General features: G+C 54.7%; 6 protein-coding genes across 6 annotated transcripts; 4 read left to right on the top strand and 2 right to left on the bottom strand.

Moving 5' to 3' along the window:
- Positions 1 to 948: 948 nt before the first annotated feature.
- Positions 949 to 2,718, bottom strand: B0T15DRAFT_215529 (uncharacterized protein). Its single transcript, XM_062862731.1, has 2 exons — positions 2,034 to 2,718; positions 949 to 1,957 (listed from the first exon to the last, which is right to left on the bottom strand). Exons 1-2 carry the CDS (start codon positions 2,384 to 2,386, stop codon positions 1,162 to 1,164), a joined length of 1,149 nt encoding a protein of 382 aa, XP_062721768.1. The 5' UTR covers positions 2,387 to 2,718; the 3' UTR covers positions 949 to 1,161.
- A 430-nt stretch (positions 2,719 to 3,148) lies between these two features.
- On the bottom strand, positions 3,149 to 4,940 carry B0T15DRAFT_397185 (glycoside hydrolase family 47 protein; the record flags this gene model as incomplete). The annotated part of the gene is made up of 2 exons (XM_062864884.1): positions 3,149 to 3,274; positions 3,336 to 4,940. 2 exons carry the CDS (start codon positions 4,938 to 4,940, stop codon positions 3,149 to 3,151), a joined length of 1,731 nt encoding a protein of 576 aa, XP_062721767.1.
- A 1,053-nt stretch (positions 4,941 to 5,993) lies between these two features.
- Positions 5,994 to 7,878, top strand: B0T15DRAFT_485463 (uncharacterized protein; the record flags this gene model as incomplete). The annotated part of the gene is made up of 4 exons (XM_062866291.1): positions 5,994 to 6,193; positions 6,266 to 6,721; positions 6,787 to 7,041; positions 7,152 to 7,878. 4 exons carry the CDS (start codon positions 5,994 to 5,996, stop codon positions 7,876 to 7,878), a joined length of 1,638 nt encoding a protein of 545 aa, XP_062721766.1.
- Positions 7,879 to 9,601: 1,723 nt separating this feature from the next.
- Positions 9,602 to 10,057, top strand: B0T15DRAFT_511846 (RlpA-like double-psi beta-barrel-protein domain-containing protein-containing protein; the record flags this gene model as incomplete). Its single annotated transcript, XM_062867939.1, has 1 exon — positions 9,602 to 10,057. The coding sequence occupies one exon, from the start codon at positions 9,602 to 9,604 to the stop codon at positions 10,055 to 10,057; it is 456 nt and encodes a 151-aa protein (XP_062721765.1).
- Positions 10,058 to 16,260: 6,203 nt separating this feature from the next.
- B0T15DRAFT_215381 (general substrate transporter) lies at positions 16,261 to 18,388 on the top strand. Its single transcript, XM_062862728.1, has 3 exons — positions 16,261 to 16,971; positions 17,031 to 17,482; positions 17,544 to 18,388. The coding sequence occupies exons 1-3, from the start codon at positions 16,468 to 16,470 to the stop codon at positions 18,265 to 18,267; spliced, it is 1,680 nt and encodes a 559-aa protein (XP_062721764.1). The 5' UTR covers positions 16,261 to 16,467; the 3' UTR covers positions 18,268 to 18,388.
- Positions 18,389 to 19,664: 1,276 nt separating this feature from the next.
- On the top strand, positions 19,665 to 21,342 carry B0T15DRAFT_215384 (methionine synthase-like protein). The gene is made up of 2 exons (XM_062862729.1): positions 19,665 to 19,702; positions 19,763 to 21,342. The coding sequence occupies exon 2, from the start codon at positions 19,925 to 19,927 to the stop codon at positions 21,092 to 21,094; it is 1,170 nt and encodes a 389-aa protein (XP_062721763.1). The 5' UTR covers positions 19,665 to 19,702; positions 19,763 to 19,924; the 3' UTR covers positions 21,095 to 21,342.
- The last annotated feature ends 29 nt before the right edge of the window (positions 21,343 to 21,371 follow it).

Here is a 21,371-nt window from a genome sequence, read left to right as displayed (position 1 = left end):
GAAAATATTGGAGGGTGGGAGTTAGTACCTTATGTAGGTATCGGCAAGTCTCCTATATGGTCCAATCTGGAATGTATCGAATGCGAATGACTCATCGTGCTAAGCATCCTGTCGGACCATTAGATCTCCGAAGCTTCTGAGTAACAGCGGGGTTGTTCCCCGTGATATGTAAGATGCTCGAGATGGATTTGTACCGTCTCTAACAAAGCCTTAGCCAAAGTTGCCAAACGCGACAGGCAAATATGTGGTGCTTTGAAAGTGCTTCTCACCAGGCACGGTTTCGAGGATAGAACATGCCCGCAGCATCTCCAATTCTCCCCTAGCTTTACTAGGCCTATAATATCATGTACAATCCGCACCCTTTGCCGTGGGCAGCGGCTAGTCAAGCCGGCAACGTAATACTTGAGAATGGCTAGGACTCAAGAGGTTACGGTTGGCCGGTACCGGGTCGACTGGGAGGACTTGGATGTGAAGCCATGATAGCCGTCATCAAAAATACACGCCAACCCAGAGCCGACCACGATGGCACACGCTTTCTGGGACTGGCACAGAATATCCCATGCTGGTGCCGACTTGCAGGGCACGTCCATTGCCGTCTCCATCTCGAGGTCGTCTTTAATGGCTATTACCCCTTGTAGGGATAATGGGACGAGACGGCGGGCACCCTAGATGATCAAGCAAAGTGAAAGCGACATACATACTTATTTAGGACTTGCAGTTGAATCCCATGTTCGTCCCAAGCGACGTGGCGATGAGCCTCACCGGGGGTTGGCACAAATCAGGTTCAGTCTTCAGAGTTCAGACGCGGCGCAGTGCGGTAGGAACCGTGCCATGCGAGGACTGTGCCGTAGAGTAGCATCTCGCTCGTCACAACCGAAGGCAAGGAAATTTGGGCGACAGCATCATCGGGTGCTCTGGAGCTCTCACAGGCAGGTCTGGTAAAATGCCTAACGCAGGTACGGTTTTGAGAGTTCTATGTACCCGTTCTAATATTCACATCCGTATTACATAAAGCCTCATAATATGTACTAGTAGAATGTGTACACCGAATGCCAAATATACACACAGCTTCGGCTTCCCCGAGGCAAGGGTTAACCTGAACATCATTACCGTATGCAGTGCACAGTCCCGCATGAATGTACTGCAGCGTGGTGGGTTGCCTCACGACGCCCGACCCCTCCGCTCCGTCCCTGATGAGTGTAACACCTCAGCGGGCAGCTCAGCCACATTTGCATTGCCCATCTCGGAGGCCACCCGCGCAGGCATAACAACCCCATCATAGTGAACGTACAACTCGGCCACCGGCCTGTCGTTGCTCATCTCGGACAGCGTCCAGCCGGGAGGCTTGACATAGTATTTGGGCGGCTGAACCGCCTGCCTCTCCACCGCCAGCTCGGCCTTCTCTGCTGACGCTGCTGCTGCTGCTGCTGCCGCTGCCGCCGCCGCCGCAGCAGCGGCTCGTTGCTTCCGCTTCCTGAGCCACACCCAGCCGACGAGCGCTGCGATCAGAATTGCCGCTCCCAGTGCGGCGCCGACGCCGATGCCGAGTGCTGCCCCCGTGGATAGTCCGCTCTGGCTGGCTGCTGCTGCTTGGCCGCTTGCGGTTATTGAGGTCTCTGATGATGGAGAGTTGCTGTTGGTGGTAGGTGGTGGTGTCGTCGTGGCGGGCGTGGATGTGGAGGTGGATGTGGATGTGGCGGGGAGGTCCTCCGAACGGTAGTTCAGTTGGATCATCGGTGCCCAGAGGATCGCCTGGGGTATCGTAGTGAACACGGAGGGCTCTGCAGAACTCGTGGCGCTGGTCATGGGCATTGTTGTCGTAACGAGCGCCGGGAATGTGCCCTGGCCGAAGCTGACAATCTCCGTCCCGGAGCACTTCGCTGTGGGGACTGTCATCGGGCTGTCGGTCCCTGCATATGCAATGCATGTATTGCCCAGATTGGCGCATTGGAAGCCCCTACGCTACCACTTAGTCGGGTACACTACTCTCGGTTGGCTCTGCGCGCCCTCGGCAGAAAAGAACTTGAACTTACTGTGGACAGCACCCTACCGCCGTCTCACCAGGGACCAGGGTGAACTCGATTGGCCATTCCGACCGACCGCCGTGCTCCGCCGTGCAGGCTGTCGTATAACCTGTCGGGCATGCCAGACCGGGCGAATAGAAACCCCATCCTAAGAACGGATGCGTTGGAATTCCCGCTTTGGCTATTACTGGCGGCCAGCAATCGGTGTTATCCCTGGGGTTTCCCGCCACACACTGCTGTCCCCGCCATGCATTGTTGTATATGCTCGTGGCCATCAAATGAATGGTGCAACTGTCCGGCGGGGTCCATGTTGTGGTCAGGGGGCCGAGCAGAGTGCCTGCCTTGGGGGTGACCGTCACCATTGTCCCCGGGATAAAGTAGGAAATCCAGGCAACGCGTCAGAGTATCCGAGGAAGTCCAGGCAACGTGTCGGAGTATCCGAGGAAAAGCGAGGAAGACGGTGGAGCGAATGTGGCGAGAAGTCCGAGCTACCTTACTTTTCTTGTTGTCATCTCAGCTGTTGCCGTCACCTTGAGCTTAACTATCTGCAGCCACCCAGGGACGGTCAGGGACCAGAATAGGCACCAAGGCCGAGCCTCAATTCCGAGCTGGCGAAGGAACATTCTAAAATCGAACAAGGGGTTTATTGGACGCGGAGCTGCTGCCTTCTGCTACTGGTCCACTCGGAACCATCGTGCCTGGCACCGCCCGAGCCCGCTGGGCCCGCTTAACGGCTTCCGTGGATTAAGGTTACCTTCCTTGTGGACCCTGGACAGATGAATTCCCGGGTCCCTGGTCCCTAGCACGTGCCCAGCTGATAGGGCTGAGACCGTCATTCTCTCCACTTGCGATTCGGCTAACCACCAAAGGACGAGATGTGTGGGTCAATCAACGCCCTGATAGGCGGCAGACAATAGAAGGAAGCCTATCTTGACATCTGGATCGAGGCTTACCTGGATGAAGAACGCCTTCGCCGCCTCGCATCGCCCTTGAACGTTGCTGTTCGCGCTGATGCATACTGGGCCCCATGTTCTCGAGCCGATGGGGCCCATATATTACCTTATTCTTTATATGGGTATCCTCATCTGTTCCTCTCTCGCCAAAAGTCCTCACTGTTACCTATGCTACACTACCATTGACCGCCGGAAAGGATGTGCCTCGGTATTGAGGACAAAGATATCAAGGTTGATGAGGTCGGGCGGTGAGAATATCAGATAGAAGTACTTGAGTGTCTCGGACAGGAAGAAGCTCTGCGGAATGGGTCATCAAAATACTCATTCAAAGTGTAATCCTCTAGAGAAGGCGCCTTACCTCCATCGAGTCCGTCTTGCTTGTCTCGCCCTCGACCGTCACATCCTCAATCGCCGAGTTGGCAAGTGGAGTCTTCGTCGCGTCCATGACGGCCTCAAACATGCGCCACGCCAGATCCCTGAGGTCTGCTTTGCCCGTCATCCTGTAGAGGAGGAAGACGCTCTCGATGGCCTCCGGCCGGAGGATGTACTTCGGCTCCCTAGCGTTCTTGAACCCCTTCTTCAGCCTCTTGTTTCCCTCCTTCTGCCATAGATTTTCGTCGAAGGGACATGGACCGTCTATGGAGGAACAGGGAAGGAGGTTGAAAATCTCAGGCATCAACCCGGTCGGGAACGCGTTGTATGCCCACGCGCAGCCGCGGGCTAACTTTTCGCCAATGACGACGTGGTCCGGGATACCGAATATCTTGCCGCCGAGGGCAAACATGCCCCCGGTAAAGCACGAGAGGTGCTGGCCCTCTGGGACGTGGTCGATATGGTCTGGGTGGACGAATACGTCGCCCACGAAGAGGACGTCCTTGCCCTCCTCGTCGTCCTCGGCCACCATGGGCCGGAACAGGAGGTGCGTCTTGACAACATCCATAGCAGTGCGGTACATTCTCTCGTAGCCGAGCAACTGCCCACCCAGCAAGGCCACCATCTTCGGCAAATATTCGTACAGCGAGTCTGCCAGCGCACCCAGGGTGAACCCTATCTCACCATCAACGGTCTCGTCATGGAAGTTGATGAGTTTCGGCCACATGCCGGGGAGCTTGGACTGGCTTTGGGTCCGCTCCAGGAAGTCGGTGACGCGGGCGATGGCATGGTAGAACTTGGGGTCGCCCGTCAGAACTGATAGTCGTGTAAACTCAAGGGAAAGCGAGGTAGGGCTTGCTGAAGGGTCGTTCGTTCCTGCCGTTTGCAATCCCTGCTTTGCGTCTTCAAAGTTGAGCCAGAAGCCCGGGATGCGATTGGGTGTGTCGAAGGCCATATAAAGCATGTTGCCCAGTTCTGTAGCCTTCTTCAACAGTGCGGTTTCACCGCTCAAGTCATAGGCGCTTAGCAGGCCTCCAAGGTGGCGGATTGTCGTTTCGAAGAGGTTGACAGCCGTGTCGGTCGTGTTTGCCCAGTCCAGCTGGGCCGCGGCGGCCGCAGCCGTGTAGAATTCATCCTTGAGGTCCATGATCCAAAGAGTGTCGAGCGAGTCCACCAGCGTTGCTGCCCACCCGCCGAATGTTGTCTTCCATTGGCCGCTTACCGGGGCCAGCTCATCCCTCAACCATGCGTGTGTCTTGTAGCTGTCCCAGCACCGAACAAAAGCGTCGCGGACGGTCTTTCTCCGGCGCTGAGTGGTTGCATCGTCTACGTAATTCGGAAAGGCATGCTGAATGCGGCGGAGGTGCTCCGGTCGGCGAGTGGGAAGAGGTCGGAATGAAGACACGGGGTATCGTTGGGGCACCAACGACCAGTCGAAACTGCTCGACTGGAAGTGAATTTTTGGATGAAGTATGTGCCGTGAGGGCTGCCCGGTATGCGTGTCCTGTTGTTGGAAAGATCGAAGAAAGAGTAGCGTGACCATAAATATGGCCGCAGCGAGGACTCGGCAAGAACGACGATTAACAGCCATGATGCGGCGAGGAACTCTCACGCAAAGGGAGCGGCGGGGCTCGCCTCCGTAACATGTCTTGTCCCCTCGGCGAAGAGGAAGGCGAGGTCGGCATCAAGAACGGCGTCGTGATTCTCGACAGGCGAGAACTCTGAGGATACGCCATTGCGGCAGGTTTGTGGCAGTCGAGAAAACACATCGTCGGTTGTTGGGGGAGGGTGATACGGTAGCCGAGCGCTAAACTGGGAAAGTGGGGCAAGCCAGTCCCCGGCGCTAATCACATCCTAAGTCGGCAGGTCGAGTGTTGGTCAACCCCTTGTCGCCTAACGTTACGAAGCGATCCAGTTGTCCCTTGTTGAGAGAAAGGGTCTTTGGCAGCCGTGGTTATTGAAAAGTGTTTTCAGTTCCCCGTCCTCAGCTTGCAAACTACCGCTTTCTACCTACGACACGTCGAACCATACATGGTACATCCCCTGTCCAACGTCCGAACTGATGGTATCGATCAATGATCTAGTCCGAGTCACTAATGTTGGCGCAAAACAGCACGCAATGTGAATGATGCAGGCATGCTGTGGTGCGGATTATTACTGCCATAGCCGCCGAGACCTCGCACACCTGGTGAACACACGCCACTCCTGCCAAGGGCTTCATAAATGGCATGGTTTGATTCGACGAATTGTCGAGAAGCGCGAAACTTGCATGAAGGTCACCACCGGGTTCGAGTATCACCAACATTTAGACCGTTGGTGAGTAACGGGGGCCAAATTGGTTCGGCAGCCAGCCTTCCGTGGCGGAGTTCTCGATGCCGCGCGCGTATGACTACGACCAAGAGGGGTGCCGCCCTACCAGCAGTCCTTGATCGGGCAGGTCGTGGACTTGTATGATGTGACGATGCCGTTCGTACGCAGTCAGCAGGTGCGGACTGTTGCACAAACGGGTGGCGCAACCAAGCGAAGTTGTTGGAGCCGCCCTTGCGCTGTTGCCTTGGGTTTATTGAGAAGGCATCCCCGCCCCGGATGAAGCACTTGGATCTCTCATCTTGATCCCCGTCCTCCCGGATGTATCTCAATATACATGTTCACGGTGATGCAGCACCTCCTCATTGCTCTCTGGGCCGAACGCGCCCTCGGCTCGGCATGCGATACGCCAGCGTCACCTATCGCACTTCCTATCACAGACATCGCCGTTGACCCTAACATACCCGACTCCCTGATGAGAGGTGTCCAGGCCAAGATCGGCACTCCTCCCCAGAATATCGTGGTCCTTCCTTGGCCGTAAGTCACCATTAGATACATAAAATGCTAAAAAAGCAGCCGCAGTGTGTGACTCTCGTTAATTCGTTCCAGGGACCTTAACAACACATACATCTACGACCAGCAGGCCTACTGCGACCCATCAATCATATGGAACGACAAGATATGCGAGATCCGAAGGGGAGGTTACTTTTTCGAGGATAAATCAACCAGCTTTACCAAATCCTCGGACCTAGTCGCCGCAGGAGGTGCGGGCCAGGAATTGGGAACGCGTGGAGCGGAGCTCGGCGTGCCAAAGCTGTTGTCGACCAGCCTCGCGGGCACGGAAGTGTTCGCGGCAGGGGCGAGTAACTTCACCACCATGCCCATCGGCATTCCGCGCATGCGCTGGGACAACGGCTACACCATTCTTCACGCTCTCGGGCTCGGATACAACTCTACGTACCTGAACACGCTGCTCCAATCAGGCCAGATCCCGTCCCGCGTTTGGTCTATTTTCTGGGGACGCATGTGGACGGGCAACGCCGCCACCGACATGGATGGTTGCTCGTGCTGGGCGGCTACGATCAGGAGAAGGTGATTGGACGCAACGTGACCCAACCACTCGACTACAGCGAGGATACCGGCTGCTGGACGGGAATGAAGGTCACTGTATCGAATGTCGTGGTCAATTTCAGGAATGGTACCGACTACGGTATCATGCCTCCCAACTCGGCCGTTCCATGCTGCATCGTACCGCAACGCCAGCTCGTATGGGAGGGTCCCGTTGATATTGTGGACAGGTTCGTGACAGCGACACAAATGAATAGTACTGGCTCGTCGTTTGGGTTGCACTGGGGTGCGAGCCAGTATGATGCCTCCGGGAATATGTACGTTGATATCTGCCCCCCCTCGCCCCCTTTCCTCAACTCCCCGCCCAGCACCATTGTGATCGCTTCTAACTTCAGTTCCCTGATACTAACAAACCCCGTCTCTTCAGTTTCGACGGAGATGTGACCTTCGTCCTCTCCAACGGCCTCCAAATCCGCATTCCCAACAACCAGTTGATAACCCCCTTCGTTGAAGTCGACCGCAACGGATCACGCCTCGTCCACCAGGACACAAAGGAGCTGCTGATGAGCGGCGCAACCGACAACCCAACCACGCTCGGCCGCTATTTCTTCACAGCAGCCTACCTGATGGTTGATTACAATGCCCACACCTTCACGATGTGGCAGGCCAATCCGTCCGCGAAAAGCAGCTTGGTCTCCGTTGTTAGCAAGGTATCCGAAAACAAGGGAAGTGAATGCGGAGGGGACGGAGGTGGCGCCACCAAGGAGGCTGCGATGGAAACAACTTCAATCAGCACAGGCGCAATCGTCGGTGCTGCATTGGGAGTCGTAGCTGCCCTGGCCGGCGCGGCAGGGCTGATATTCTTCCTCTTAAGGAGGAGAAAGAGGAAAGAGATGGTGGCCGGGATTCCCCCCTCGGAAGATACTTCCGGGACCAACCATGGAGGTGCGGATGAGACCTTATGTATGACTAACAAGTCTGAGCATCAGGAGCCTCAGGAGGTACCCGACTCGATATATCCACATCAGGAGTTACACGGGACGCCGGCCTTTGGCAACTCCAATGGAGCGTGGACGAATTGGAAGACGTCAAGACGGTCAGGCGTGACTTACGAATTAGACGGTACAGCAATGCCCACTGGGTATGCACAGTAGAGTAGTTGTTTCTCTCCAATATACCCCTTTCCATTTGTACGCTAGATAGATACTAGATGTGCGCTATGACAATAACCGGTATCATCACAACTTCTAACCTTCGGTCTTATCCTCCACCATCCTGCCCTCCTTAAGATCCCCTCCCACACCTGTATAGTAGTATTGGTTCGAACGCTCCGAATTTCCTCAGGTATATCCCGCTATCGAAGAGCTGGTCGATAAAGGGCCATCTTTTATTACTGAATATTGGATTCCTGACAGGGTCTACATCAGTCCTCGGTCTTTGGAGGGTTCCATAACTTTCCTGGCAGCCGATGATTCCGATAACTCGAAATATGCCACAGCTTTGGTAAGGAAAGAGAGGTGTGGAAGATGTGACCGAGGTTCCATTTCGGTCTGGGGAAATATGAGGTTACTGCTCACACTTCGGTGCAACAGGCAATCGGTGCCACTGATTTTGTCACGACCGTCGCTGTGAAGCCTGCTAGAAGATGACGTGAAAGACTGGAATCAATATGCCGGACCAGCTTCCCAACAGGTACTAAAGCAGAACAAGCACGGTCAGGCTAAGACGCGTTTCTTCCAAGCTTTCTGATTGCTAGTATGCGGGCACAAAGCGTGGTCTGGGACTCTGAAGTCCGTTTGCTGCCATCAAGCTGCTGCAGCCTGCAGCGGGAAATCAACCTTGGATTCGGTTAGAGAGCGTTCTCAAGAGCCGCACCACTAATGCCGACAGCATCACAAAATATAAGGCAGTGTTGAGCTTCATGATGAGCTACCACCCGAGGGTTCCTTTGTGCTTGATGAAATAAACAGCACCGAATACGACCTCGGTGTGTGCCAAAGACCTGGATCATAAACCCCGGTACATGTTGCAATGGCCGAATCTATCAGCCGGCCTTCTACCCTTAGCATGTGTAGTGATGTCAATGATGTTCCGGGGTTTGACATCTTGTCTACCTCGAGCCTAGGAGCTAATTTCTTACAACGAGGAGGACACAGGCTTCTCGAAAGCCCTGACTGCATGTTACTAGTAGTCATAATGGTACATTCACAACGAAAGCTTTGTAGTTTATGACTGCCGAGCGTTGATCATATCGGGCAGCTCGTTGCTTGAAGTTAAGGAGTCTCTTCCATAACAGCGATCCGAGACCAGACGTCTACAGGGAAGCTGAACTCGAGTTCCGCGTGTATAACAGCTGTTGATATTGGCTTCATGCGGTCTTCCTAACTTGAGTCACGAGTGCTGCTACTCTTACCGGGTAATAGAATCAAACCACCTGTATGCAGCACGGCAGAAGCTCCGATCCGGGGACTCCGGAGGGATTTCTGCAGCAGAGCAGGGGCACATCGGTTCCTTCTTTGTTAGCTGTGACAGCCCAAGGCTACCAGGTGGGTTTAAGATGGGATGAAAATGTATATTGAGTCCACGAACGCGTTCACGCAACGCGTTCCTACCTAAATACAGGCCATGTTAAACGCGCACAATCGTACCTGCCAGAACGCGGCCACACAATAGAACAGCGAAGCTGTTCAGGGCTGATTCTGGGATGGCAAGTGATCTCTCAAAGGTATAAACAACCTGATCAATTCCTCTGCCGCCCTTCTTCCTTTCTTCACTAAACAACGCTTCTCTCTCCGAAGGACATCCGAACGTTCAACATCCGCTTTCAGATATCAACAACACAATAACACAATCACACATCCAAGACCATCAGTCAAGATGCTGTCCAAGATCCTTATCTCCCTCTTTACCATCACGGCTACCTTCGCGGGCATGACTTTCGCGTCGCCCGCCCCCAAGACCGATGACACTCACATTGGTACCCATGCCCCCGCCATGGCTGCTCGCGACATCGACGTCGCGGCCACATCCGGCAAGTTCACGTACTACAACCAGGGCCTCGGCGCCTGCGGCCAGAACTACGGTGACGGCGACTACGTCGTTGCGCTCAGCCATGCTGATTTCGACCTGTCGACCCCCAACGGAAACCCAAACAACAACCCTCTGTGTGGCAAGCGGCTGCGTGCCTCTTACAACGGCAAAAGTGTTGAGGTCACCGTTGTCGACCGCTGCGTGACTTGTAATTCTGAGGACCTGGATCTCAGCCCTGCCGCCTTCGGCGCCCTCGCCGACCTCAGCGTCGGTGTCATCCAGGGCACATGGGACTACATCTAAGTCGGCCAACAAACAAGCAAGCAAAGTCCCCTGAGGGGCAGACAAGGGAGGAACTTTCAACCCGGTAATCCGCCGTTGGGATTGAGGATGGTGGCGCGGCGTTCACGGGATGGCATTTGCCCTGGGCATTGTTGATTTCATGAGTGGTCGGTTTCGGCTGGGCTGGAGGATTTCACGGTAGCTGCCTGGCGTCGGAGGGTCTGTGGTCCCTACGGGGATTCACTCAATTCATTGCTTTTCATTCTACTACTCTGTGCATTCTTGACCGTTGAGAGTGATGTGAGACTGCCTTTAGCCGTGGTGAGTCTGCGTCTGTCCTGTCGTAAGTCGGGAACGCGTACAGTTTGCGTTCGCGTTCTTTGAGGTCGTAGAAGGAGTTGCTCTCCCGGGTATATTAATCAAAAGTGATATTTTTTCGCGCCACTTAGAAGGCGTCAGGTGAATAAGAAGATCGTGCTACCACAGTTTACCTTAGGCTGTTGAGCCGGGAGAAACTCTCGACCCATTATTGTTATCACTCCAACGGAGTCCTACATACCTAGGTACCTATGTTAATGGAGGACCACCACTGGCACTTGCCGCGGGTGTTCCAAGGTGGACATCTCACCAACTTGATGAAAGCCTTGATCCAGGGTGAAATTCTCTCAGGCCAACCTGTTCTGACGCCGCGCTATAGGACTGAAGACCCACCCCTTATGTGTCCCTGGGACATGAGCGCTGAAACCAGAGTTTCGGCATTTTAGTCAGTACACCCAAAATGACAATCTTGGAAGGATTATTCTCAAGGATGCTGCCACCTCCCTCTCCTGACACTCTTGGACAGTTGGTCCAAAGGCATGTTGCAATACTCATGAAGGGCAACGGATAACCCAACAGGTGGTTCCTTCGAGCAGTAAGGCACTTCTGTTAATTGGCAATGAGGTTTCGTGCATGCGACTTTACTGCGGTATCACTATATTCAACCAGCGTTGTTGGATATCCAGACCGCAAGGCGATTCACGTGGCAGAACTTGATGGCACCGAGTCTCTCTCGTCTCTCTTCGAATCCCTACCTACCTTACCTTATGGTCTCTGCCCCTGATTTCAGCACTGTAGACTGAATTCCAACCTCTGAAGAAGATCCCTGGTGGTGACTGTGGACGCTTCATGCGTCATAGCGGCGGGACCATCGGAATGCAGAGATACCCAATCAGAGTACTGTTCGTCTCTATCTGCCACTGCAGTGCATTACGGTATGATATCTGCAGCATTGCGACGCGCGACTGTCATGCGAAGGTGGCTTGATTCAGTCTGCGCCGCCCAACTGCGGCCCAACAAGGCATCAGCCTGCCCGACCCGGCACTTGTTGCGGGGCGAAGTTGGGGGGCTGTGTTCTGCGCTCCCAAATCCAACTTCACAACAGTCCGCAGAATGGCTGGATTGATGGATCAAAAGTGCTACATTCCCTTATTGAACTTTGAAGAAGGCAAGAACGCCGAGTTGTGTCGCGTTGGTAACTTTGATACCCAGCCCTACTGTCTTTAGTTTGCTTTTCAAGACCGTCTTGATATCCTCCAGCTTGGATTTCTGATTTGACATCCATTGCGAGAACGGGTTCCCTTCCAAACACTTCACCCCTGACAACCTCCGAATACCCCATCATCAACAAAATCTCCGTGCATTATTAAGGTTCCCAAGTAGTGCAACGGCGCCCATCGCACGCATTCCACTGCAACCCCCCAGCTCCTACCCCTTCGGGCCCAAGACACTCGCCCAACCGCCAACACTTCGACCAGCTGGGATGAGCTCGACAGAGGCGCGAGAGACTCGGGCACCCACATGAGAAGACATAGAGCGCGTTCTCAATCGGCGACCGCCCACCAGGGCAGAGATGGATGCGCTGCGGAGGGCGTCTGAGGAATTCCGAAAGCGGGCGGCAGCAACGAAGAACCAACATATGGGGAGGGAATCGCTCGGGGGTGCACTTCTAGCGTTTACTCTACTCGTATTTGTTGGGTGGAGAGTCTACTGCGCCTACCGCTAAACCTCGGTCTGGAAGTTGTTGAAGACCACGTGCTGAAATCAGGGGCGGAGACCACAAGCTAGGCAGGTACTGGAGGTACCGGTATAGCAGGAACAATCGGCAGAAGGCTGGGAACTAGGCTCTCCATGTATATAAGGAACCAAGGTTCCCAGAGTCTCAGATTCCTCAAGCAAGCCATATAATCTGTGTGAACCCCTAAGTTCAACACCAAGACTGCAATGGGAGACTTGCTACTCCGGACCCTTCGGCCAACACAACAACCAATCTTAACCTAGTGGGCGGATGGTGGGGTGATCTACTATACCATTGTCGATCTGGACCATGAGGTCTTTTGAAGTTGAGTAGAAAAAGGGGGGGTTGCGAAATATTGCCGTGTGAAAGAAAGGGAAGATCTGAGAGTCAAGTGTGTTTAGTGTTGTCTTTTGGTCACTAACATAGATGTAAAATAGAATTCAATTTCAATAACATGACTAGGTTCATTCGACCTCCGCGGGAGCTTCAACATCACTTGGTTGAATGGGAGTTATTTTGTCTAGATATCACGTTGCTACATTGACTTAGGAGAGGGATGTTAGCTTTCGCTTGACAAATATACCCTAGGTACTCAGATAGATTTAGTACTTGAGGCTGCTGCTGGGTCTCTTGAGCCGGTGACATGCCGTGTAGAATGTCCCGGCTCTCTTAGACACATCCCCAAGCGGTGTTCTCTCGGAGAATTTCTGCGCTACCACCACGTTTTGTGGTACTTGTAGTACTTGCACAACCTACCTGGTATGTGGTACCCGTCACATCGCACATGTATGGTATTGTATAAGTACAGTTCGACCCTTGAATGATTGTTAGCGTCTGACTTGAACGACCACGGAAAAGCCCCAGCATTTCAGCCCCTGTCACTTGTTCCGCGCTAACAATCATTCAGGGGTTGAACTGTCTATCGATACATACATAGATACCTTAGGTACCTCGCTGCAGGAAACCACGGGAAACACCTAGGATAATACAAAACATGACGAGCTGATGTTCTGTTTGCTCAGGTTCCACCGGCCTTGGCAGACTCTGAAAATCGGGATGCGGGACCCTGAGCTCTATACTAACACTCCCAGAACAACCTGAGACATTCTCGACCTCTTCATCCGCCGAACCTAGCAAGTCATGGTAACGTACCTGCCGACTATTTTAAGGGGATCTACAATAGCTAGTAGGTAACCCTATTTGGGGACGGCCCTTGGTTGAAAAACGGGGAGCGCCGAGGAGCGCCGCACATACACCCCTGCTGCCGTCTGTTTGCCGGGAAACGAAATGGAAGCTTTCGCGGCAAGCAAATAAGGTGGAAAATCGCGGTTGGTCCACGCGCCTCACAAAGCCAAGGCATAGCTGGGGTGCAAGGAGGTTGTGCCTGAAATGTGGTCAGTTTACGACATGTGCCGCACGCAACGTTCCCGCTTCCTACCTTGGATCACCAAAGGGCAAAACAACTGGGTGTCTAGACTCTGCAGCGTTACACCGTTCTGCTTCTGCCTGATGGGATTCGTCAACTTTGGGTCGAGCCGGGATTTCCGCGATCTCAAATAAAGACCCTGGAGGGTAGCATGGCGGCCATGATCGACCGGCTACCCTTAGGCTATGTACATACTACAGTGCCAATCGGGTCCTCGAAGGGTTGCTACACAGTACATACAGCTATATGAACACTAGGAAGATTCGGGAAGTCTCTTCTCAGGCCTGCGTTCTTCGCTTCGAGTGCTGATTGCGATATGGCGGCATCGTGGAAATCCTGGAAACCTACATCTGGACATCAAGCTTTTCTTTGGCGGGGCCGGCTTGGCAGCCCTCAGCCCGGTGATGCCCATTTTCCAATGATCTTGACTCTTGCCTGAGAAATCCGCTAGGTTGACTTCGGATGCAAGTGGGTATACACCCGCCGGCGGCTTGGCTAGCGGCGGGTGCTACCATCAGGTAATCAAACGACATTTGGAAGAAGGGGCAGTGGGGAACTTCCGCATCGCCCAGCGAGCCCATCGTTGGTTCTGCTCTTGGTTCCGGTATTAAAGATCGTGACAACCTGCGAACTTGTGTCAAAGAATGGTGATGCCACGGAGCTGGAATCTTGAACGCACGTGAACATAATGATTGCTGATGAGTCTTTGTCACCGCTGCCATCATCAACAGGCTGGGCTGAGCTTTTTGGCTTTTGGAAGGCCACATGATGGACAATTGCGGAGTCTTTCGGCCCGATCCCTCACCCCATCGCGCGCGCTGCAGAGTCGCTACTGATGTTACGGATGCGGCCCAGCAATTCGGCTCGCAAAAGTCCCACGCTTCTATTCGCTGCAGAAGACCACACGGTAATGTCGAGGGCGGCCGCTTTCTCTGCACAAAGCGGCCTCAACTGCTAATAATCGCGTCATTGGCTCGATATCGCTTTTCTCTTTTTAAGCAAAAGCAACACATGACCGCGTGATGACAGGCTTGTACTGTATAAAAATGGTTTCCGTTTGAAGATTGGGCTTCAAGGTCCACAACAACTCCAACAAAGCATGATTATGGGGTCACCAGTTGAGAATGGCAACTCTGTGGGGTCGTGGAGATGACGGGGTAATGGCGGGGAAGCAAACAAACTTCATTGAATGAAGCGTTCAGGAACTCGGAGAAGAACTCGCATCCCATGGGATAAGCAAGGAAGGTATTGTGTATGTAGCGGGCCTCTATCGGAGTGCTGGCCTGGGGAAGCAAAGGCGGGAAGAGCGCTATATGATTTGCACTTTATTGTATTGTACAAGTACATACCTAACACTACATCTTATAACGCCTTCCCCCCGACTGCGAGAGCCTTGAAGCAAGCTTACTCGTTCGGTAAGCGCCAGGACGCGCCACACATGTCACTGATTGCATGGTTTCTCCCCAGATTTGCTCCCCAGCTTTTGGTGGCTGCAGGCCACTACGAACTTGAGGAGTGGATGAGAAGCGAATGAACTTGAAGGACTTGGACATGCTTCGAAGACTTCTGCGATTCTGTGGAGTCCCCGGATTGTTGACTGTGAAAGCTCCACCAGAAAAGGACCGTTTTTACCCAGGCATTCCTTGTACACGACGTCTCCCCCAGGCACTTTCACGTGTCGGCATGTCAGGGTCGCCCAAACCGGCGGGAACGGGGAATACTATCCACTGTGCAAAATATTCTAGTAGCATACACTACTCACAGCACTTGTGCGCAGGTTCGACGTGCATCGATGACGCTTGGTCGCCGAACAATCGATGTGGGTACTTGATCGCGAGAGCTTTGGCCCTTGAAACAATGAGAAGCAATGGATTATCTACACTATGCAAAATCGACGCACGTAAAGGAGTTCGAGAAATACCTAGCACTCCATGGATGATGCTGTAACCAAACGCGAAAATTCCACCATGATAGCCGGAATCGGTGGTCTGTCCAGGATGACGATTTGTACGTGAGATTGGTGTTGGCTCCTGTTCATGCGCTGGCACAGAAGCCGAATCCGGTGGGATCGTGGTAGCTTACACGTAACGACATAACTGCTTCTGAAAGAAAGTGACGAGCAGATACCTTACGGTAATTTACGCTGCCGTTGGTGACAGTTTCGGTGCGTGACACTGCATGTGGAATATCGCCAGCGAATGGCAGCCGGATCTCGGCTTGCTAGCGAAAGGATGTCACGCACCGGACCGACTCGGCCAATTTACGACGCTCTGTCGAGCCATGCGGGCGCGGTGAGCCAGACCATCTCGTCGCTTTTGCCCCACGGGGACTCTAGCTTCGCCCAGTCCCCTGTGAATCTGGAGCCCCGGAGCGGAGAGACGACTTGGTTTGGGGAAGGCTGCGCGTGGTGCGCCACTTGGCCCGCCCGGGGGTTTGGATCAGTTGGGAAATGTCGCGCTGCCTGGCGCGCCTGGACAGGCCGGAGCGTTGCAACAAGCCGGGGGTCGCCGCACATGCTCGGCGGTACTCTGCATGGGTCCATCCCCGTGGGGCTTGACTGGACCCCCCGCAGCAAACCAACGCTGCCCTCGATGCAGCGTCAATGCAGACCAACGCACTCGATCCGGCCGAACAACGGCGAAATACCCCAGGCACACGTTTTGCCAAGCCGGCGGAAGTTGGCTCTCCCCGTGCTGTGACTGGCTTTGACTGGTCCTTGCCGTGACCACTGCTATTTCCAAACCTGGAACAACTCGGTTCCCCGGAGTCCTGTTCACAAGTCGGTGCCACTTTTTTTCGATTGTTCGCACGATCCGCCCTCGATCCGAGTTCTTTACATATTAAAGTGCCTATCCTTTCCGCACCCTCCCTCCCACCTTGCGACTGTTCGTCCCTTTCTTCTCTGCATCCCTCACCACCCAGACTTCGGACAAGCAGACCGATACCACCATGTCGGCCACTTCGGAGAAGGAGGCTACGGCCCCGTCCGCCTCGCATAACCAGCTCGCCGGCCTGGCGACTACCCAGGACATCGAGCGGATTGAGGCTCCCGTGACCTGGAAGGCGTACCTTCTCTGTATCTTCGCCTCTTTTGGTGGTATCTTCTTTGGATACGATTCTGGCTACATCAACGGCGTTCTCGGCGCCAAGATCTTCATCCACGCCGTGGAGGGCCCTATGGCTGACAAAGTCGGCTACTCTCACACTTCGCTCATCGTCTCGATTCTCTCCGCCGGTACCTTCTGTGGCGCTCTCATCGCCGGTGACGTTGCAGACTGGATCGGTCGCAAGTGGACAGTTATCATCGGCTGCCTCATCTACTGCATCGGTGTGGTCATCCAGATGATCACGGGCCTCGGCGACCCGCTCGGTGCCATCGTTTCGGGTCGTCTCATTGCCGGTATCGGTGTCGGCTTCGAGTCTGCCATCGTCATCTTGTACATGTCCGAAATTGTGAGTGAGCTTGGCCCTGGATGTCTGCGAGAGCGTGTGGTTAACCTCCACCCTTACAGTGCCCCCGCAAGGTTCGTGGTGCCTTGGTCGCTGGTTACCAGTTCTGCATCACCATTGGCCTCATGCTTGCCTCCTGCGTCGTCTACGCCACTGAGTCCCGCACCGATACTGGTTCCTACCGCATCCCAATTGCCATCCAGTTCATCTGGGCTCTGATCCTCGGCATTGGTCTGATGTTCCTGCCCGACTCGCCCCGTTATTTCGTCAAGAAGGGCAACCTGAACGCTGCCTCGGACGCTCTCTCCCGCCTTCGTGGTCAGCCCAAGGAGTCTCAGTACATCCAGGTCGAGCTTGCCGAGATTGTCGCCAACGAGGAGTACGAGCGCCAGCTCATCCCCAACACCACTTGGTTCGGCAGCTGGGCCAACTGCTTCAAGGGCTCGCTCTGGAAGTCCAACTCCAACCTGCGCAAGACGATTCTCGGCACCTCTCTGCAGATGATGCAGCAATGGTGAGTGCAAGCTGTTGCCGACCAGGTCGAGCGTGTACATGCTGACATGGCTGTCGTTCAGGACCGGTGTGAACTTCATCTTCTACTACTCGACTCCCTTCCTCCAGTCGACTGGCGCCATCTCTAACAGCTTCCTTACCTCGATGATCTTCACCATCATCAACGTGTGCTCGACCCCGATCTCGTTCTACACCGTCGAGAAGTTTGGTCGCCGCACCATCCTTTTCTGGGGCGCCCTCGGCATGCTTATCTGCCAGTTCCTGGTCGCCATCATCGGTGTTACCGTCGGCTTCAACCACACACATATTGACCCCTCCGACCCCACTGGCACCAAGACCCTCGCCGACAACATCTCGGCCGTCAATGCGCAGATCGCCTTCATTGCCATCTTCATCTTCTTCTTCGCCTCGACCTGGGGTCCCGGTGCCTGGATTCTGATCGGTGAAATCTTCCCGCTGCCGATCCGCTCCCGTGGCGTGGGTCTCTCTACTGCCTCCAACTGGCTCTGGAACACCATCATTGCTGTCATCACCCCGTTCATGACCGACGAGGATAAGGGCAACCTGAAGTCGTCCGTCTTCTTCGTTTGGGGCGGTCTCTGCACCTGCGCCTGGGTCTACACTTACTTCCTCGTTCCCGAGACCAAGGGCCTTACCCTCGAGCAGGTCGACAAGATGATGGAGGAGACCACCCCACGCACGTCGGCCAAGTGGAAGCCTAGCTCCACTTTCGCTGGGCACATGAACAACGACTCTGCCTTTATCAACAAGGACTCTGCGGTCTAAGGAGGTGGCACAATGATTTAGTCATGCACTTGTTTGCTTGTCTTTACACAAGGATACCTTTGCCATTTCGTGCAATAATATCATGACGTTACGAATTTGGACAACCTGACTCGCGACAAGTGCTGGCTAGTTTTGCTCCGGTAACGGGGCTTTGGCGTCGATGTAAGATGTGTGTGATGTGATCTACGCTTCTTCTGTACCCTCTCAGGCTGGGAGGCACCCGAGTTTTGTAAATAATTCCTTAATCTCTTGGGGTCCCGAGCAGAGACCTCAACCCAACCTGGAAGTTCCCAGTTTTCGTGGTGTTTACAACGTGACAAGGGTTGATCAGCCACCCTTCAGGCGGTCTTGGCACTTCGGCGCGCCCGAGGATTTCGCGAAGCCAAATACGACCCAGATCCGCCCAAATTGAGTAGACGATTTTCAGGGGTTGTCTGTGGCGCATGATGGGCAGAACACTGAGACCTCCAGACCGCCCCTTTCAGACCATGAGACGATCCTTAACATGGGGACAAGTGCCCCTGACACAAGGACTCGTGGGAGGTTGAGCGAACATTCAGCCCCAAGGCAGCGGAATGAGACACGCCGTCCTACGGAGCACGAAGCATGGAACTGTCTCCTTCGTAACGTTACGTACAGGAGCTTTAACGAATGTCTTGCTCATGATTACAGTACAGTATGTGTGACAGTACTTTACAATCCATCTTTTGGTATTGTACCTAAGAGTTTAAACCGTCGCATGTGGTTGCAAAAAGGGGGTCATGACAATTGACATCCACAACCGTCTAATGCTATCACAGCCGGCGCCAGCCAAGACAACGGTGATACCACATTATACATGCACCTATGGATACCTACACGTAGTTATTAACCAACTGCCGCTTCATTTTCCAGCGCCTAGCACAACAAGTGTCCTCGTCTATCCTGTAGCGTCTCGGCAACCCGGTCAAGCTTCCGTGGCCCTGTCGATTGCAGGTCCCGGCCATGTCTGCCGTGCGGGGAATCTGTTTCCCCGGCACGGATTTCTCGCATTTTTGCCCCCGCGCAATTGGGAAAGCCCCACCTTCGGATACCCCGCATATTCTCTCAAAATCAGGCATTGGCGAATGGCGACAGCGCGATTTCACTGCCGCGCATGGCACAGTGGGTGCTTTGCACGACGGATGGACCTGAGAGCTTCGCCGATTGTGATGTGATTCGGTGAAGCAGCGCTGAGTCGTTGTCAGATGGAACTACGGAGTACTCGGCAGGGTATTTGGGTTCCAGCATGCCAAGCTGTCTGTGGTATATAGCCCGCCGTGGCTGTTCAAGACCCGTCTCATCACTCTTCTCGCGACGGTAGAGTGAGTTTTGACTTACGCGTTCGTCCGTAACACAGCAGATCCCCAAGTCCAATCGAAAGCGACTCCGAAGCCTTGGAACCGGGTTTGCCACAGCCGCAGGAATTCTGTGGCTTGTTGCACGCCGTCCTACCATTCCCGCACCACACGAAACAACAACGGACCGAATTGTCTGCGTCCCGTCCGTGAAGCGCACCATACCGCTCCGGAGTCTTAGGGTTCTCTCACCTCTCCTGTCCTGTGCGACGCAGATCCGGCGCAGCCGAGCCGTCGAGAGCCAACAACACCACACCCTCCCAACCAAAAAGGTCGCAAACATGCCCCTCCCTGCCGGTGTCTACCGCGCCGACCATGTCGGCTCCTTCCTCCGCCCCAAACCCATCCTCACCGCCCGGGAGACCCTAGACACGGCCAACCCGATCTCGCCGTCGGACCTGCGCGCGCTCGAGGATGAGCACATCGCCACGGTCGTGCAGAAGCAGATCGCCAGCGGCCTGCAGTCGGTGACGGACGGCGAGTTCCGTCGCGCGTGGTTCCACATCGACTTCCTGCAGCACCTGGCGGGCGTCGAGCGGCATGGCAGCCTGTCGTCGACCAACGTCACGTCGCACGGCGTGACACCGCCCAAGATTGTCGTGGTCGGCAAGCTGGGGCATCCGGAGGCCGTGCAGGTCAAAGACTACCAGTATGTGGAGGCGGTGCGGTCGCGGTTGGTTGATGCTGCGGGCGGCAAGAAGGAGGAGAAGGTCACCACCACCAAGGTGTGCATCCCCAGCCCGACGATGGTGCATTTCCGCGGCGGCAGGGAGGCCATCTCGACCGAGGTGTACCCAACGCTGGATGAGTTCTTCGAGGACCTGGTCAAGGTGTACCAGGCCGAGATCGCGGACCTGTACGCTGCCGGATGCCGGTTCGTGCAGCTGGACGACACCAACCTGGCGTACCTATGCGACGAGGGCATGCGGGCCGAGGCGGCGAAGCGCCACGGCGAGGATCCCCAGAAGCTGACCAAGCAGTATGCGGCGCTGATCAACGCGGCCATCAGCCAGCGGCCGAAGGACATGGTGATTGGCATCCATCTATGCAGGGGCAACTTCCGCTCGCAGTGGTTCGCCGAGGGCGGGTATGAGCCCGTCGCGGAGGTGCTGTTCAGGGAGCTGAACGTCGATGTGTACTTCCTCGAGTATGACGACGCGCGGTCGGGCGACTTCTCGCCGCTGCGCTTCCTCCCGGAGAACAAGATCGTCGTGCTTGGCGTCATGTCCAGCAAGAAGGCTGAGCTGGACGACAAGGAGGACATCGTCAGGCGGTTGAACGAGGCGGCCAAGTTCTGTCCCCGCGGTCTGGACCAGTTGTGTCTGTCACACCAGTGTGGGTTCAGCTCGACGATGGAGGGTAACGACCTGACGGAGGAGCAGCAGTGGGCGAAGGTCAGGCTGGAGGTGGAGATTGCGAAGCAGGTTTGGGGCGACGATCTATCGGCATGAGCTGGTCATGTTGGGCTAGTGGGCTTGAAGGGGAGCATCGGGAACTTTTCAACATTAGATACCCTGCGCATTTTGCGCCTTTTTCAACATTGGGAAGTTGGCGGAATTCTTGGCAGTAAAACGACCAGTCTGGGCCAGTGACGAAGGCGGCGCTGTCTGCTCCGAGTTTGTAGATCCATGTAGCAGTTTGTATATAGGAACGCCACATACAGCAGACGATTTTTGGATTATCCGTTGGGCCTACCCTAGCCGCCTGGAGAGACACCGCGGCCTGGTG

This window comes from Chaetomium strumarium, assembly GCF_033439665.1.
Source record: "Chaetomium strumarium strain CBS 333.67 chromosome Unknown B0T15scaffold_4, whole genome shotgun sequence".
Lineage (NCBI taxonomy): Eukaryota > Fungi > Ascomycota > Sordariomycetes > Sordariales > Chaetomiaceae > Chaetomium > Chaetomium strumarium.
The sequence above is the reverse complement of the archived record's forward strand: the minus strand, read 5'-3'. Positions and strand labels throughout refer to the sequence as shown.

What these genes read in the sequence shown, in the direction of transcription:
- B0T15DRAFT_215384 (XM_062862729.1), top strand. Translation starts at nt 19,925, where the DNA reads ATGCCCCTCCCTGCCGGTGTCTACCGCGCCGACCATGTCGGCTCCTTC.
- B0T15DRAFT_215381 (XM_062862728.1), top strand. Translation starts at nt 16,468, where the DNA reads ATGTCGGCCACTTCGGAGAAGGAGGCTACGGCCCCGTCCGCCTCGCAT. An exon ending in TCTTGTACATGTCCGAAATT is followed by an intron (nt 16,972 to 17,030) that starts GTGAGTGAGCTT and finishes CCACCCTTACAG; the next exon opens with TGCCCCCGCAAGGTTCGTGG. An exon ending in CTGCAGATGATGCAGCAATG is followed by an intron (nt 17,483 to 17,543) that starts GTGAGTGCAAGC and finishes GCTGTCGTTCAG; the next exon opens with GACCGGTGTGAACTTCATCT.
- B0T15DRAFT_215529 (XM_062862731.1), bottom strand. Translation starts at nt 2,386, where the DNA reads ATGGTGACGGTCACCCCCAAGGCAGGCACTCTGCTCGGCCCCCTGACC. An exon ending in GCGGTAGGGTGCTGTCCACA is followed by an intron (nt 1,958 to 2,033) that starts GTAAGTTCAAGT and finishes GTGGTAGCGTAG; the next exon opens with GGGCTTCCAATGCGCCAATC.